A 17,847-nucleotide genomic window follows, 5' to 3' on the forward strand; every position below is an offset into this window, starting at 1 on the left:
GTTAAAACTACCTTTAAATCGTGATTTTTCATTTATAACCGTCGAAAAGTTTTGTTTCGTTACTTAATCTCTGAATGTTTGTTTTTTGCAATCTTTTGCTTTACGATCTCGAAGTATATACAAACAATTTTGATGGTTGGATCGTTAAAATTAGTTTTGTACAATGCGTATCCCATCAAAACGATAGATTCATTAACACTTAAGAGTTTATTTATACTTTCATTAAGTATAACATAAGATTTCGTGGTATCCACTTGTGTAAATGCTTTAAATTGAAGATCAAATTAGTTCATTGTATTCATATAGGATCAAAGAGTGTAGCTGTAAAAAAATCATCAAAATCTGAGTTAAAATAACCGTTAAATCGTGATTTTTCGTTTATAACCGTCGAAAAGTTTTGTCCCGTTACTTGATCTTTGAATGTTTGTTTTTTGTGATTTTTGGTGTATGCAATCTCGAAGTATATACAAACACGTTTGACAGTTGGATCATTAAAATTAGTTTCATAGAATGCGTATCTCATCAAAACAATAGATTCGCTAACACTTAGAGTTTATTTATACTTTCATTAAGTATAACATAAGATTTTGTGGTATCTACTTGTGTAAATATTTTAAATTGACAATCGAATCAATTCCTTGTATTCATATGGGGTCAAGGAGTGTAGCTGTAAAAAATCAACAAAATTAGAATTAAAATAACTGTTAAATCGTGATTTTTCGTTTATAATCGTTGAAAAGTTTTGTCCCTTTACTTGATCTCTGAATGTTTGTTTTTTGCGATTTTTGGTGTATGCAATCTCGAAGTATATACAAACAACTATGACAGTTGGATTGTTGAAATTATTTTCGTAGAATGCGTATCCCATCAAAACGATAGATTCCCTAACTTTTAGAGTTTATTTATACTTTCATTAAGTATAACATAAAATTTTGTGGTATCCACTTATGTAAATATTTTAAATTGACGATCAAATCAGTTTGTTATGTTCATATAGGGTCAAGGAGTGTAGCTGTAAAAAATCATCAAAATTGGAGTTAAAATAACCGTTAAATTGTGATTTTTCATTTATAACCGTCGAAAAGTTTTGTCCCATTACTTGATCTCTGAATGTTTGTTTTTTGCAATTTTTGGCATATTCCATCTCGGAATATATACAAACAATTTTGATAGTTGGATCGTTGGAATTAGTTTCGTACAATGCATATCTCATTAAGTTCAAAGGTATATACATTTATTAAGTAAATTTTCATTAAAATTTATAATATTAAAAAAAAAAAAAAAAAAACCTTGCACGACGCCACAATGTGGTCATTGCCCAAAAGCACTTTGCGCTACATCGAAATGTATACCTGCGTCGCGTCATTTATGATAATTTTGGCAATGCAATAATAAAAAATAGGCGTTTTTTTTAAAAAAAATTTCCCAAGTTTTCCCTTTTTTTTTTTTTTTTTTTTTTTTTAATAGGCACTTTGCGCAAAAGCCTTCCACTCTGTTAGACTCTCAGTCCCTCGACTCTCCAACTCTCAATCGTTCGCCTCTTCACAGTGCTTACCAGCCATCACTGCTGTCGACCAACATAACGACACCACCCATCATCCTTCTTGACGACATCCCAGAGAACTCAGGCCATCAACCCTTTACCCCACCGTCAATTCTCTCCACTTCGACAACACCCCCGCCGTCGCGACCACAATCACCCCGTCACTGTCGTCGAGGACATTGCTACCAGCCATCATCCCTCTAAAATTTAGGTAATTTTGAATTAGGGTTTTGTTATTAATGTGAATTTCTTGTGTAGGGATTTTAGGGTTTTTAAATTAGAATTTGTAGATTGATGATTGTTCTGTTGCCACCATTTAGGGTTTTCTTAAAATTTACAATCGAATGTCTGTGTTTCATGTTCTGTTTTATATACTGTTTCTCCAATGTTTTTTTTCTTCCCATGTATTAATATTGGATTCCTTCAGTTTGATTATTAGGCAAGATCCCTGATATTGAATTCACTTATCCAATTCACTCAAGATCACCTTTTTAGAGGTTGGTAGTGATAGTCACTGATTTACCCTATGGCTATATTACTAAAGCATGTCTGTGCACATACATGAATTAACAATAGTACTGCGTTGATTTGATGAATGTCGTGCCTTTTTCTTGTTCTCTCCCCCATTCTTTCTTGTTAATTTTGTTGGTTTGTAACCACTGTGTTTAATTGTTTATTGAGGTGGTATCTGGCCAAATCGAATGTGTTATGGGCATAAGGGTAGTGTTATTTTTGCATAAGCATACTGATATATTTTTCTGGTGTTATTTATGTGAGGAGATGGCTGGTGGTGTGGAACTTTTACAGTTATATAGACATACTTTAGCTGTTTATCTCCTCTTAGATTAGGTTTTTCATTGGAGTTTGTCATCCAAATATTCTCATTGCATGTATGGTTTCAGTCGATGGTTTTAATTTTAGAGTTAGATCTTTCTCTCTCTGACTTCCTTTTCAGCTCATGTATCATGGGTGGTCTTACTTTTACAAACTATGCCTACTTTTCAGTAATGTTCTTTTGAAAACCTCACCTTTCATTACTTGTTGAGCCTTCAGATATTTTGGCTTTTTTAGTTATAAATCTTGCAATATGTATAGATATCTTAGAGTAAAGTCACCATCTTGTTCACTGTTGATCAGATTTTAGAAGCATAACATCTTCCTATATCGTCATGAATCCACATTAGGCAATTCCGTCATCTATTCTTTCTAAATTGCTTGATAAATGCTAATGTAAGACAAATTTATCTAATACATGCTAGTTGGATAGGCCAAAGACATAATAGATTTAGGTTCCTTGAAGGAGGCGGCAAAAATCTTCATTTCAGGTACATGTAGCATGGTTTCTGTCTTCTCAGCCTCAGCCCCTAATTTGGTGAACCAAAAAATTCGGGAATGTGTGTAAACTTATAGTTTGCTTTTCTCCTTATCCTTCTTCAACTATGTCTTGTATTGATTCTTATTCCTAATCATTACGCAATTGCAGTTGGATCAACTATATACTCTGCCCAAGCTATAAGGACAAAGGAAGAAGAAGGTTTTAGGTAAGCTCAACTTTGCTTTCTTTTCTTTCTTAAGAAAGAAGTCATGCCTGTCATGCTCCTTTATCTAACCCGTCATTGATGCACATTTCTGGAACAAGCTTCATTTCACTATTTTCTAAATTGACACCATAACCATATTTAAGCTTACCTCAATTGTATCACTTTTTTTTTTTTTTTTTTTTTTTTTTTTTCAGGGCCCGAGTGCCCCTTAAAACTTTGATGGGGCAGAGCCAATTAAATCAGTTCATATTCTAACCCTAAATCCTAATCTATTTTTGTGGGCAATGTAGCCGATTTTTCATGCTTGGTCATGCTCTGATACTCCGACAAATATTTCATCAAATCGATCTTCCAACACCCTTTTGGGATTAACATCATGTCCATATCTCACCTAAAGTAAATTTGCTAGCCCTCTTCAAATGCCAAGGGGGCCTATTACAATTTAACTAGTAATAAAAACAAAGGAACTTTACCATAAGGCTATTCATTTCCCTAGGAGAATCTGTGCAGGGAGTAAATTTGTGCAAATTGTAAAATATGCACACTGCATTGGGAGAATATATAGACCTGGTCCGAACTGGCTCGTTTGAACCAGGCCGGGTAAGGTCCGGTTCTTATATTAGAAAGTGTTATCCTCAGCCTGGCCCAGCCCGTCTCTTTTAAATCCGAGTCCAGTTCGATCCCTTCAAAATTGGGCTCGGCCCGGCCCTGTGCCCACCCCTACTATTAACCATAAAGTGATCGAAATCATAAACCACCATGAATGTAACAGAGAGAGCTTGAAGATAAAAGCTAAGAGAGGAAGACTAATTTTCTTATTTATGTGAAGAATGAACGTTACAGACCTTATCCCTTTAGGATAGTATATATAGCTCATTACATAAAGCAAACATATATTTACACCACTTAACTATCTTAAGACAACACATCAGCTCACTTAAGCTGATGTGTCACTAGTGTTATCTATTAGCCTCCCTTAACCTCATGGTAGGATTCTGTAGCATGAGTTTGCTGCGTAAAAATAAGAATTGAGGGGAATGGATCCCCTTGGTCATAATATCGGCAATTTGATTAGAACTAGAGACATGAGAAATCACTAAATCTTTCTTATGAACACGTTCACGAATGAAATGAACATCCACCTCGATGTGTTTAGTACGACCATGAAAGATAGGATTATGAGCTAAGGTAATTGCAGAGATATTATCACACCACAAACTAGGAGGTCTAGCTAGATAAAGATGAAGATCACATAAAAGTTGTCGGATCCAGTGTAACTCACAAGCAGTTTGAGCCAAACTTCAATATTCTGCCTCGGTCGAAGAACGAGACACGGTAGGCTACTTCTTTGCACCCCAAGCAATAGAATTGCAGCCCAAAAAGATAACAAAACTAGATGTAAAACATCGGTTATTGGGGCCACCAACCCAATCTGCATTATAGTAGGCTTGCAAATCTAAATTGCCTCTAGAAAATTGAATACCATACTCAATAGTGCCCTTACGATACCTTAGTATACGTTTGACAGCCATGAAGTGAAGTGTAGTAGGTCTATGCATGAATTGGCAAATCGTATTAACAGCGAAAGATAAATCAGGCCTACTAAATGTAAGATATTGCAATCCTCCTACTAAGCTCCGAAACAAGAATAGATCAGCTAGAGGTTCTCCTTTATACTTTAATAGTTTGGCTTCTGGAATAAGAGAATTGCATAAGGTTTGCACTCAGTCATACCAGCTTTCAACAGTAACTCAGTTACGTATTTAACTTGATTCACAAAGATACCTTCAGGTTCATAATGAATATAAAGCCTAAGAAAATAGGACAACTGACCAAGATCTTTCATATCGAATTCGGAGTTGAGAGTCTTGACAAAGGAATCCAAAGCAGCCGAGTTATTCCCAGTTAAGAGACTATCAATAACATAGAGTAATAAAATGATAACAACGAAATCTGTGCGTTGAACAAATAGAGAAGAATTTGATTGTGATTGTTGAAATCCCAAGCCCAAAACATGAGTAGTGAAACGTTCATTCCAGGCTCGTGAAGCCTGTTTTAAACCATATAGAGATTTGTGTAATTGGCAAACCAAGTGAGGAGAAGTATAATTCACAAAGCCAGGGGGTTGTTGCATGTATACTTCCTCAGAAAGAAAGCCATGAAGGAAGGCATTCTTGACGTTTAATTGCTTAATTGTCCAACCAAAATTAGTAGCAAGGGTAAGAACAATTCAAACATTAGTGTGCTTAACAACCGAACTAAAATTTCCATCATAATCCACTCCTTCCTCTTGCAAATAACCTTTGGCAACTAATCGGGCTTTGTGTCTAGATACTGAACCTTCAACATTCTTCTTGAGTTTAAAAACCCATTTACAACCAACTAAGCTCCTTGAAGCAAGAAGTGGAACAAGAGACCATGTCTATTGTTGTTGAAGAGCTTGGTATTCTTTTTGCATTGCTTTATACCATTCAGGAACTTTCATGGCATGTCGATATGTCTTGGGTTCAACAAGACTAGGATTAGGAGAAATGGAGGCATGAAGTGCGCGTTTCTTGGTAATTCCTGACTTTGCTCAAGTGATCATAGGATGGTGATTATGAGGAATTAAAAGTAGTGGATGCAGATGACATGGAAGCACCAGAATGATTCTTTGGAACAGAATGAACAGCTGGAGGCTGTGAATCTTGATTGACTCGATGAGGAATATTTTGTACCACTGTAGAAGTATCAGCAGACTGCATATGGATAGGAGCCAAATTTATAGCTTCTGAAGACCTTGGAGTAGCACATAAAGGAGTAATAAAAGTGAAAAATGAACTAGTCATCGGTGTAGGATCAATGGCCTTAATTAATGCAAAAGGAAACACGCCTTCATCAAAAATAACATGCCTTGATACATAAACCCTTACAGATGCAATATGATAGCATATGTAGCCTTTGTAATCAAGAGTATACCTAATAAACACACATTGGTCAGTCAAGAGTATACCCAATAAACACACATTGGTCAGTCCTTTCTTGCAACTTATTGTGATTATATGATCGTAATAGTGGATAACAAGCACTACCAAAAACTTTAAGAGTAGTAACATCAGGAAGTGAACCAAAAAGCTTCTCAAAATGAGACTTCATATCTAGAACTTTGGTTGGCATCTGATTAATAAGATAGTTTGCTGTAGAACAAGCATGAAACCAAAATTTCAGAGGTAATGAGGCTATAGAAAGAAGAGAAATAGCTGTTTCAACCAAGTGTCGATGCTTTCTCTCTGTCATCCCATTTTGTTGTGGAGTATATGGGCATAATTTCATGTGTTGAATGCCTTTAGATCCAACAAATTCTTGAAACACTTTACTAATGAACTTACCATCACCACCACCATCACTCTGTAATATCTTTATAGACTTTGAAAAATAATTGGAAATATATGCATAGAATTGAACAAAATATCCAAAAACCTTGGATTTATTCACAAGTGGATAGATCCAACAGTAGCGAGTACAGTCATCAACAAACACAACATAATATCGATATCCTGAGATAGAAACATGTGGACTTGGCCCCCAAACATCAGTATGGACCTTATGAAAAGCTTTTCTAGCTCTATTTACACTAGAAAAAAAGGCAAACGAGTCATTTTACCCTTCAAACAAGATTGACATATCATTGAACATGAATCTACAGAACAAGAGATATTAGCATAAGACAACAAAATGGAAGTAACATCATTAGCAGATGACCAAAGTGTTGATGCCACAGGTGTGAATTGATCTTCTAACTAAGAAAAACACGTTTGATAAAAGTTGGATCAAGCTTAATTTGGATAAGAATGGGGTACCAAGCCATCAGTGCTTTGGCCTTGGTACATAACCTTCTCCATTTTTTCCTGAATTTCAAAAATAACCTCATCAAAAAAGAAACGACACTTGTTGTCCAAACAAAATCGTTTTATTGATAAAAAATGATGACTTAGTTGAGGAACATGCAACACGTTACGCAAATGAAAAACTCGAGAACCAAGAGTTAAAGTAGCATCCCCAATATGTAAAATAGGGAGTGCAACACCATTACTTACTGTAATGGTATCAGTTGGAGAGCAAGGTCACACTGCAGTACGACAGTTGATATCTGAGACCATATGATGAGTTGCACCACCATCTGTGAGCCAAATATTTGGAGGTTAAAATAGCACTAAGACATGGCAGTGAAGGCTTGCACTGAAGGGGGACTGTTTCCTTGCACAACATAATTGTAGCGATGAGGACAATCAGTACCAGTATAACTCAGCTGCTTACAAATCTGACAAGGTATTATGGATGAGCTAGATGTTAAGACACTAGAAATTGGTGGAGATGGTGGTGGTGCAAGATATAATGGTGCACTTGGACCAAGAACTCCTTGTCCATTATGTGGAGGAACATAGTAGTATGAACCATCTCCATGTGAAGAAGATCATTCTCCATGGGAAAATTGAGGGGAACCACCATAAGAACCTTGATAACTACCAAAGTGAGGAAATTGTCCCCCATTATAAAACTGTAATCCACCAGATTGAAATGAAGGAAATTGTCCACCATTATAACCACCATTACGATTTTGAAAAATGCCAAGGTGAAAAGATTGTCCGCCATTGAAAAATTGAGGTCTCCAACTGGAAATAAAGTAAAATTATGGCCAGAATATTGAGAATGACCATAACCTCCATTATATCGACCCCCTCCATTGTATTTGTTTTTGTAATTTCCTTTTCCACGATTAAATTGAGCACCAGTATGGTCTCCACGAGACCAAGAAACGTCATATGAATTGCCCTAAGAATATGGTGGCTAAGATGAACTTCTAAGCATATGTTCAGACAAATTTGAGTTAACGGAAGAATAAGTCTTACTGGAAAAATTAAGTACAGGTTCAGTTGTGGAAGATGTAGAAAAAGATAAACCCTTAGCAACCATGGCAGCAAGCATTGAAGCATTCATGATAGTATTAACTTTAGAAATATCACTTTCTTCAGCAATAAGTAGAGAACGTAACTCAAATATAGTAATAGCAACCGGTCGAGCTTGAATATCGGAGCATAAGTGATTATATTCAACCGGAAGGCCATTCAATGTAATCAAAACAATATCTTATTAGTGACAGTAAAACCCGCACAAGCTAAATGTTGGTGAGCGGTCTTAATTTAGCTCAAATAGACTTCAATGGAGTCTGATCGTTTTTGAATGGTTTGCAAATTAGTTTTCAATTGCATAAGACTTGCCTCAGAAATAGAAGAGAAGCGTTCCTACAATGTAACCCAAGCCTCAAGGGAAGTCTCATAATTCATTATTTCAGAAAATGCCTCCTCAGTTCTGGTAGTAATAAACATGTTCATGATAGCGGTATCATGATCAATCCATTGTTGAAAGGACTCACTAGTAGAATTAGGACATGGAAGACTACCATCAATATACCCAAGCAAATGATATCCTTTCAACAATCGTTGGATTTTAGCACTCCAAGACACATGATTTGTGTCATCCAATTTAATAAACATGAAATTAGAATTGTTGCGAAAAATATCCATAGCCGAAGAGTTAGAGATAGGCATGATAAACTTGCACAATTGATGAATTCTAGACAAATGACAACTTCTAGTAGAAGTAACAATAAAGCAGAGAATCAGCAACAACAAATCTTCCCAAAATCAAAGATTCAAAGCAATTGCAAAGATCAAGAGCTAGGGTTTTCAAGTCCAAATCAATCAGAACATCCAACATGACTAAAAATAAAATTGAAGTGCACAAGAACGTAGATAGCAGCAAGATTGATTAAATTCCACAAATAACAGAGCGCAACAAGAATCAGATCAGAAAGAAAAACCTCAATGGCGAGCGGAAATCGTGAAGTCCCAAAGATAGATCGCAGAGTCGACGAACTGAAGAATGAGTACCAAACAAAGCGTAGACGACGAGATACGAAGAAATTAAATGCTGCTAAGCATATAGCTCACGATGATACCATGATCGAAATCATAAACCACCATGCATGTAACAGAGAGAGCTTGAAGATAAAAGCTAAGAAAGGAAGACTGATTTTCTTATTTATGTGAAGAATGAACATTACAGACTTTATCCCTTTAGGATAATATATATAGCTCACTACATAGCAAACTTATATTTACACCACGTAACTATCTTAAGACAACACATCAGCTTACTTAAGCTGATGTGTCACTAGTGTTATCTATTATAGAGTACTTCTTATTTTAGCTGCTTATTGGGATTTGTTAAGTTTATCTACTGTTACTTTCAATTCTACAGGAACTCTTGCTCCTAATTTTTTGCTATTAACCATCTTTAATTAGTATTGTTTCTACCGTTGCACTACTGCTTTATATATATATATATATATATGTGAACAAATGCAAGAAAGGATTAGTTTCTAATGTTATAATTTTATGGTTCAAAAAGTGTATAGATGTTGCAGTTGATCACTCGTCGTCAGAGTGTGACCAATGTGCTTCCCACATCATCAGCATTTATTGCTCTAGGTGTGAGTGCTCCGTTGATTGGGGAGCTTACACCATTTACTGAGACTATTCCTACGGCATCCCAGGTGCCCATCTCATCAACATCATCAATGTCGGTTTAGTCGCTTAATGCACGGCAGCCTCACCAGAGCCTTTTGATCACACTTCCTCAGCATCCAAAGTTGAGAGTGAGGCCTCCCAGCCAGGTAGTTTTTTCTAATTCTCACTACATTGTATTTTTTTTTTTCATTTTAAAACTATTATTTTTATGATGGTGAAAATTTGCTGGATTGTGAAAATGTGTTGCAGGTTGTGAATTACTGTTATTTTACTATTTTAAGGTTTTGGGAAATGCTATACTATTAGGGGAGGTCGTGTCGAATTTTTGGTAAAAATTTAAGCTTAGGGTTTTCACCATTTACGTATTTTTGCTAGCTAAAAAAAACACTAAAGGGCCTAATCAAATGTTGAAGTCGGCACAAAGCGTACGTCAAACCGCTTCCAAGATCAAGATTGCGTATGACTCGCGATATCTTGGGGCCGTTACATCACAGCAGCATAGCAGCGTCGTTAGTAGCTGTGGAGTTGTTATTCGACAAAATTTTCCTGTGCAGTGGCAATCTTGGGCAGAAATTCCTAAGGAGACGAAGAAACTAGTACAAGATAAGTTGTCGGTTAGTATATTATCTTAATATTATTAAATTTCTTACTATTATTTTATTGTTTTTCATATTTGTAGGTCATTTATGATTTGCAGGACATATCCCTCGAGGCCATGGCCTACTTAGAAGAGACCTTAGCAACCCGGTATAAACATTGGAAGAACAATCTTCACATGTATTTTAAGCGATGGGATGATCCGAAGATTGCTCACCTGCATGGTCCAATCGAGTTGCAGGACCAGCTGGAGGATTGGGAGTGGCTTTGCAAACATTTTACGGACCCAAAATTTGTGGTATGTACATAATATTTTAATAATAATTTATTATTGTTTAAGTTATTTTTTTAAGCTTTTTTTATTAATTTATTTCAAATAGTCGCACTAACATGTATATTGTGTGTTTAACAGAAGAAATATGTTGTTGGCATGGAAGCTCGAGAGTCAAAGACACTTCTCCACCATTTCGATTCGAAGTCCTTTTCATATAGGCTTAAGGCACGACGTCAGGTAAAAGTATATTAATTTTGAAATTTTATACAATTTATTTATTATTATTGATTAATAAAATTTTCTTAATGTTTTTTTTTTCTTTAGGAAGGTTCTAAGTTCCTAGATATCGACATGTTAGAGGACGTTTACGTTCGACCTGGTGATGAGATCACTGAGCAGCTTCATGTAAGTATATGTAATTGTTATTATTATTATATGTATGAATCGTTCAAATATTATTTATATTTTGATATTAAACATTATATGTTTTTCTTTATTATTACAGGCTGTTATGGTGGAAAAACGCATTGCTGTTCTCCAAGAAGCAACATCGCACCTTCCCTCGAAAACCCCGATCAAGGACGTCATGGTATCCGAGAATGCAAGTTTTCAGATCCTGACTGATGTCCTAGATTAGAACTTCAGTCGTCGTCATGGCAAGGTTGTTCGGTATATGGGGAAAGCGCAGGTTAGTGAGACGGGTGCCTTTTCTTCCAGATCGAACATAGCAAAGGTTGATGCATTGAAGGAGGAAGTGACAACCCTAAAGGGTCAGCTTGCGGTCCAAGGCGAGCAAATAAGGACCTAGGACAAGGAGATGAGGACCTATGCTGTGTAGGTGAGAAGCCCTGTACGAGCCATACAGATGTTAGGCCTCCAAATCTCGTTACCAGCACCTGATCTTGCTCCACCTTCGACCTTCGAGCTACCTGGCCCTGCCGATGCCCAGTAGCCTGATGTATCAAACCTAGAAAACTACTTGTAGTTTTTTCTTTTTTGTTCGGACATCTTGTATGTACATTTTGATATATTTTATAATTAAATACTTTTTTCTTGGTTAATTAATTATTGTTTAGAATTTAATTACAATATTTATTAAAAATTAAAAAGAAAATATTTTTGGCCAAAACAAAAGAAAGGGTTTGCGCGATGAAGAAGAAACCTATGTCGTGTAAAGCCACTAAGCCACGTGCGATGAAGAAGAAACCTATGTCGTGTAAAGCCACTAAGCCACTTTGTGCGCATGTCCCTACGTCGTGCAAAGCCACCTAAGCCACTTTGCGCAACACATATCTCTACGTTGCGCAAAGAGGCTTTACGCGACACGCATCTCTACATTGCGCAAAGAGGCTTTGTGCGACGTAAGGCACATGTCCTTACGTCGCGCAAAGCCACCTAAGCCACTTTGTGTGACATAGAGATGTGCGTCGCTCAAAGAATCTTTGTGTGATGTAGAGATGTGCGTCGCACAAAGTGGCTTTGTGCGACGTATGTTTCTTCTTCGTCACGCAAACCCTACTGTCACTGCCTTGGCACGATAGTTAGCGCGCGACGAAGGTTTCGTTGCGTTATTTTTCAGGCAACGATTTTTTACTTTGTCGATGAAGGTACCTATGTCATGCAAAGTATTTTTTCTACTAGTGATGATAGTGATTGGCATTCTTTTAGAGGATTGCGAACAATTGCAAAGTAGTACCCTATGCTTTTGTCAACAAATAAAGGTTGCTAAAACTTATACTTAAGTAATCTTCTGTTGTAACTAATAAGACCAAACTACTTCCAAATTTATAATTATTGGTTGTATCTAAATGTTTGTATTAGAGGATTTTCATCGCCTCATGCAATTTGATTGCCACAAGTCGAATTGACCCTTTCCATCCAATGTCTTTGGAGCATTTTGAAAGTTGTGTTGTGTACATTTAATTTTATAATTATATTATATTATATTATATTGTATATATATATATATTATATTATATTATATATATATATAATATATATATATATATAGATATATATATATATATATATATGGTAGTGCTATTTACACACTCATTTTAACTTTCCACACACTTTTGTTAATTTTTTTGCATTGATCATTTTCGATTTTTTAGCTAAAATGGTCCGTGAGATTATCCACCATCCATTATTTTGGTCTTTCAATTAAGAAACCAAAGGAAGATTGAAGGGCGAATTGACAAGGGTTTGAATAATAAGCAATTGGGTGAATGATTTTCTGATTGCTTTCATTGTCAACAATACAAGGTATATCTACAAATACAACATTCAATTACACCTATTTCTAAGGCTAGAAATTTGTGATCCACCTTTGGTGGGATTTGATCTAGACTAAATCAAGAAAGTAAATATTACAAATATATTACAAAGATAATTCTTAACACTCCCCCTCAAGTTGGAGAGTGAATGTCATGAAATCTCAACTTGTCACGTAGTGTCATAAATTGATCTTTCCCTAAGGCTTTTGTGAACATTCCAACCTGCAGTTTTTCTCGAACTATGTGACAATCTATTTCAATGTGCTTCATATAGTCATGGAAAACTAGATTTGTTGCAATATGCAAAGCTGCATGATTATCACAGAACAATGATGTTGGAGCTCTTTGTGGGACTTTTAAATCCTGTAATATATAGTGCAGCCAAGTGAGCTCCAAACATGTGTTAGCCATAGGTCGATATTCGGCTTTTGCTAATGATCTAGAAACAATGGTTTGTTTCTTAGACTTCTATGAGATGGGAGAGTTTCCAAGAAATACACAATATCTAGTAACTGACCTTCTAGTGGCATGACAACCTCCCCAATCTGAATCACAAAAATCTTTCAAGGCAAGATTGTTGGAGGCAAGAAAAGACAAACCTTAACCAGGAGTACCTTTGATGTATTTGAGGATTCGTAAAGCAGCTTCCCAATAAGGTTTGTGAGGCTGATGCACAAACTCACTCAATGTTCGAACAGAGTAAACTATACCAGGCCTTGTGACAGTAAGATAAATCAGTCTCCCAACCAATCTTTTGTACTTAGTTGGATCATTTAGCAACGTTCCATCTGTGGAAGTAAGCTTCAAATTTTGCTCTATAGGAAATTTGTCTGGGCGTGCGCTTATAAGTCCTGGGTCCTGCAAAATATCTAGTGCATATTTTCTTTGAGACATGAAAATACCTTTCTTGGAATGGGAGAACTCGATGCCTAGAAAATATTTGAAATCTCCGAGGTCTTTGTTATAGAAGCATTGGAGAAGAAACTTTTTGAGATGTTCCATTTCTTGAAGATCATTTCTTGTGATAAGTATGTCATCAACATAGATAAGCACTGCAGTAAATGAATTACCTTCGGCCTTGGTAAATAGTGAATAATCAGCCTTTGATTATTGATAACCAGCCTTTTGTACACTATTTGAAAAAGTGGAAAACTAATTTCTAGGTTTGTTTGAGTCCACAGAGGGATTTATTGAGCCGACATACAATGTTCTCCCCCTATTAGTGAAGACCAGGAGGAGGCTCCATGTAAACTACTTTGTGTAAATCTCCATGAAGGAAAACATTCTAGATGTCCAACTGGTAGATGAACCGATTGCGGGCAGCAACAATAATAATGAAACATCAAAAAGTGGTAAGCTTTGTAGTAGGGGAAAATGTCTCTTGATAATCAATGCCCTCAACCTGAGTGTAGCCCTTAGCAACTAGCTGAGCTTTGTATCGTTTAATGGTGCCATCAGACTTGTATTTAATTTGTAGACCCATTTGCATCCAATCGGTTTATGACCAATGGGTAAATGAACCATACTCTATGTGTTATTTTGCTCCAAAGCCTCTAATTCTGCATGCATGACATGTCACCAATTTGGATCATGGATAGCTTAAGCATATGAAGTAAGCTCGGTGGGACCTGTAATGTTAGCTAGAAAAACATAATGGGCAGAAGAAAAATGAGAGTAAGAAAGAAAATGAGAAAGAGGATATCGAGTACCTGAAGAACGAGGCGTCGAGGTAGAATGATTGACTTGGTTGGACATGTGGTAGTCGCTATGCCATGCCAGAGGGTGTTTGGAACGAAGGGACTGACGCAGAGGTGGTATAGATTGTGTGGGTTAAAGTGTGGGCTCGGAAGAGGATAAATGGAAAGGAGTTGGGTTGACCGAGTGTGAGGGGATGTCAGAAGGTGCGGAAGAAGTGGAAGAGGGAACACAGGTGAAAGGGATTAACGTAGGTATGTTGGGATTATTTGGTGAGGTAGGGGTGATAGAATTATCTAGTAAGATAGGTAGGATATGATTATGTGGTGCTTGGAGTAACGGGCTAGCAGGTGGGGTAAGGTTAACTGGTGAGTCAGACACATGGTCGTGTGTTAAACCCAACAAAGATGTAGCATTTGGCATGGGGATCAAAATTTTGAGTAAGATGAACAACAGTTGCATAACATAAACAACCAAATACTTTCAGGTGATCAAAAGATGGTGGCCGGTTATATAACAACTCAAAAGGTGACTTGGTGGATAAAAGTGGTGATGATAGGTGGTTAATTAGGTAGACAGCAGTTAAGACACATTCTCCCCAAAAAGAAAGAGGTAAGTGAGATTGGAACAATAAGGCTCATGCTACGGTGAGAATATGACAATGTTTGCGTTCGGCAACTCCGTTTTGTTGTGGAGCATAAACACATTGTGCATTGATATTTAATTCCATTCGTTTGAAAAAAAAAATCTCTCATGGAAAAAAAACTCAGACCCGTTGTCAACTTTGATGGCTTTAATTTGGGCATGAAATTAAGTATGAACAAAAACAACAAAAGATTTTAAAAGATGTTGAGTTTCAAACTTATGTTGCATCAAAAATACCCATGTGCATCTTGTGAAATCATCCACAATGGTAAGAAAGAAACGTGCCCCTGAATGTGTGGGAACTTTGTGTGGCCAAATATCACAATGTAACAAATCGAATGAAGCATGTGTTGATATAGAACTTAAAGGAAATGGAAGTTTTGTTTGTTTGGCCATGGGACAAATACTGCAATTAGCATCAAAAGAAATATTTTTGGAAGTTAGGAATGTAGTCACCAATTTGAGACGAGAAGGGGACGGATGACCAAGTCGCATATGCCACAAACTGGTGGGGTGGGAAACTTGATTTGAGACAGGTGTTCACTATAACGAAGACGTGTAATAGAGACCACCACATTGTTTACCTGAACCAATCATCTTCCCCTTAGCCAAGTCCTGCAAGACACAGAAAATGGGAAACAAAAGATACAACAGTTTAAAGAATCAGTGAATTTACTAGCATACATGAGATTTAAGTGGAAAGAATGAACACGTAAAACTTTGTCTAATGTGATATTTGAGTTGAAAGGTACAATGCCAATGGAAATGATTGGGACTGTGGATCCAGTGGGTAAATTAACAATGGGTACTGGGCAAGATTCTGTCTTAGTGAAAAGTGTAGAATCATAAGTGATGTGATCAGTGGCTCCGCTATTCAAAATCTAAGGTTTAGTGAAGGCAGAATTAATTGAGACATCTGTAGAAGGTGGCAAACCTGAAACACTTGCATAAGAATTGTTATTACCAAAGACACGGTTTGCATTCATTATACATATGGCATAGGCAAGTTGTTGAAGCTCCTTTGCAAAAAGCCCATTTAAGAGTACTTGGTTGGCACATGAAAGCTTTGACACTATTAGCCCCAATTGGAAGTTTGGGTTGTACATGCAGAGACATTTGTTGCGTTGGTAGCATGTAAGAAGGCAGGTGCCTTGCGGTCCATGCTGGTAGCATGAATTGGCTGCATTCATAGGCAACATGCACCATAAACATGTTTCGGCTGATGATACAGTTGTTGGTGATGATGAATTTGCTGATGATGCATGTGATGCTTAGTCAAATAAGCATTTGATGCTGTGGAAATATTTTTGAGAATTGGGTTTTGTCTTTTCTGAAAGTGTTTGATTTGGTGTGGTGTTGGAAGATTGGATTTTGTGTTTTCTAACAAGGGAAAATTTGATTTGATTTGACATGGCATTTTTGAGAAATGAGAAATCAGGCACTAGAATGGTGCTCTAATACCATCTTAAGAAGCCAAAGGAAGATTGAAGGGCAAATTGACTAAGGTTTGAATAATAAGCAATTGGGTGAATGATTTTCTGATTGCTCTCATTGTCAACAATACAAGGTATATATACAAATACAACATTCAATTACACCTATTTCTAAGGCTAGAAATTCGTGATCCACCTTTGGTGGGATTTCATCTAGACTAAATTAAGAAAGTAAATATTACAAATATATTACAAAGATAATTCTTAACACTTTCCATTAAAAACTCTGTTAAGTGTCCCAAAGCTCTTGGTCGAAGGTTTGGGCAATTTTCAAAGCTTCGTAACTCAATTGTTTCTTAACCAAATTCGACCCATAATATATCAAAATGAAAATAGGAAAGTGTAGAACACGATTATACCTATTTGGAAGCCTAATGGTTGCCGAAGATAGTCGGAAAATAACCTGAAAGTTGACTGGTTCACGGGAAAACTGGAAAACTCGTCAGAAATTGGGTAAATTTTACACGTTCATAACTTCTTCAATACTCAACGAAATTGAGTGATTAAAAAATGAAGCATACTTCTGAATGAGACAAAGAGAATGGTACCTTTTTAGATGGCTAATTATTCGTGGTTTGGCCGGAAAAAGGTTCGAAAGTGGCTAACTCAAGACCAAGACAGCCATTTTCGAGCTATTTTTCGGCTAAACCACGACGATTTATCCATCAAGAAAGGTACTATTTTCTTCGTCTCATCGCGAAGTATGATTTTCATTTTTGAATCACTCTATTTCATTGAGTATTGAAGAAGTTATGAACATTTAAAGTTTACCCAGTTTTTGGCAAGTTTTTCAGTTTTCCAACGGATCAGTTACCTTTCAGGCTATTTTCCGACCATCTTCAGCAACCATTGGGCTTCCAAATAGGTATAATATTGTTCTACACTTTCATATCTTCATTTTGATATATTATGGGTCGAATTTGGTTGAGAAACGATTGAGTTACGAAGCTTTGAAAATTGCCCAAACTTTCGGCCAAAAGCTCTGGGACACTTAACGGAGTTTTTAACGGAATGATCAAAATAATGGATGGTGAACAATCTCAAGGACCATTTCTATTGATTTTCAATCTCAGGAACCAAAGTGATGTGTTATGCAAATCTCATGAACCATTTAAACTAAAAAGCCATCATTTTCAATTTATTTGTTCCGACGGTTGAAAATTAAGAAGATATGTGAGAAGTAGAATGAGTGTATAAGTAGAACCACTCTTTAA

At 36.5% G+C, this 17,847-nt stretch overlaps 1 protein-coding gene across 1 annotated transcript; it reads left to right on the top strand.

Annotated features, from left to right (window-relative positions):
• Positions 1-1,462: 1,462 nt before the first annotated feature.
• On the top strand, positions 1,463-11,332 carry LOC103956978. Its single transcript, XM_048581795.1, has 8 exons — positions 1,463-1,754; positions 3,027-3,084; positions 9,535-10,267; positions 10,333-10,548; positions 10,663-10,761; positions 10,849-10,929; positions 11,030-11,113; positions 11,162-11,332. Exons 3-8 carry the CDS (start codon positions 10,058-10,060, stop codon positions 11,330-11,332), a joined length of 861 nt encoding a protein of 286 aa, XP_048437752.1. The 5' UTR covers positions 1,463-1,754; positions 3,027-3,084; positions 9,535-10,057.
• The last annotated feature ends 6,515 nt before the right edge of the window (positions 11,333-17,847 follow it).

This window comes from the organism of the source record quoted next, unplaced genomic scaffold (assembly GCF_019419815.1).
Source record: "Pyrus x bretschneideri cultivar Hongxiangsu unplaced genomic scaffold, Pyrus_bretschneideri_v1 Contig17, whole genome shotgun sequence".
NCBI lineage: Eukaryota > Viridiplantae > Streptophyta > Magnoliopsida > Rosales > Rosaceae > Pyrus > Pyrus x bretschneideri.

Bases quoted from the DNA above. Each gene is read 5' to 3' on its own strand.
- LOC103956978 (XM_048581795.1), top strand. From the start codon at position 10,058: ATGTTGAAGTCGGCACAAAGCGTACGTCAAACCGCTTCCAAGATCAAG. The intron at 10,549-10,662 runs GTATGTACATAA...TGTGTTTAACAG, and splicing joins TTACGGACCCAAAATTTGTG to AAGAAATATGTTGTTGGCAT. The intron at 10,930-11,029 runs GTAAGTATATGT...TTATTATTACAG, and splicing joins AGATCACTGAGCAGCTTCAT to GCTGTTATGGTGGAAAAACG.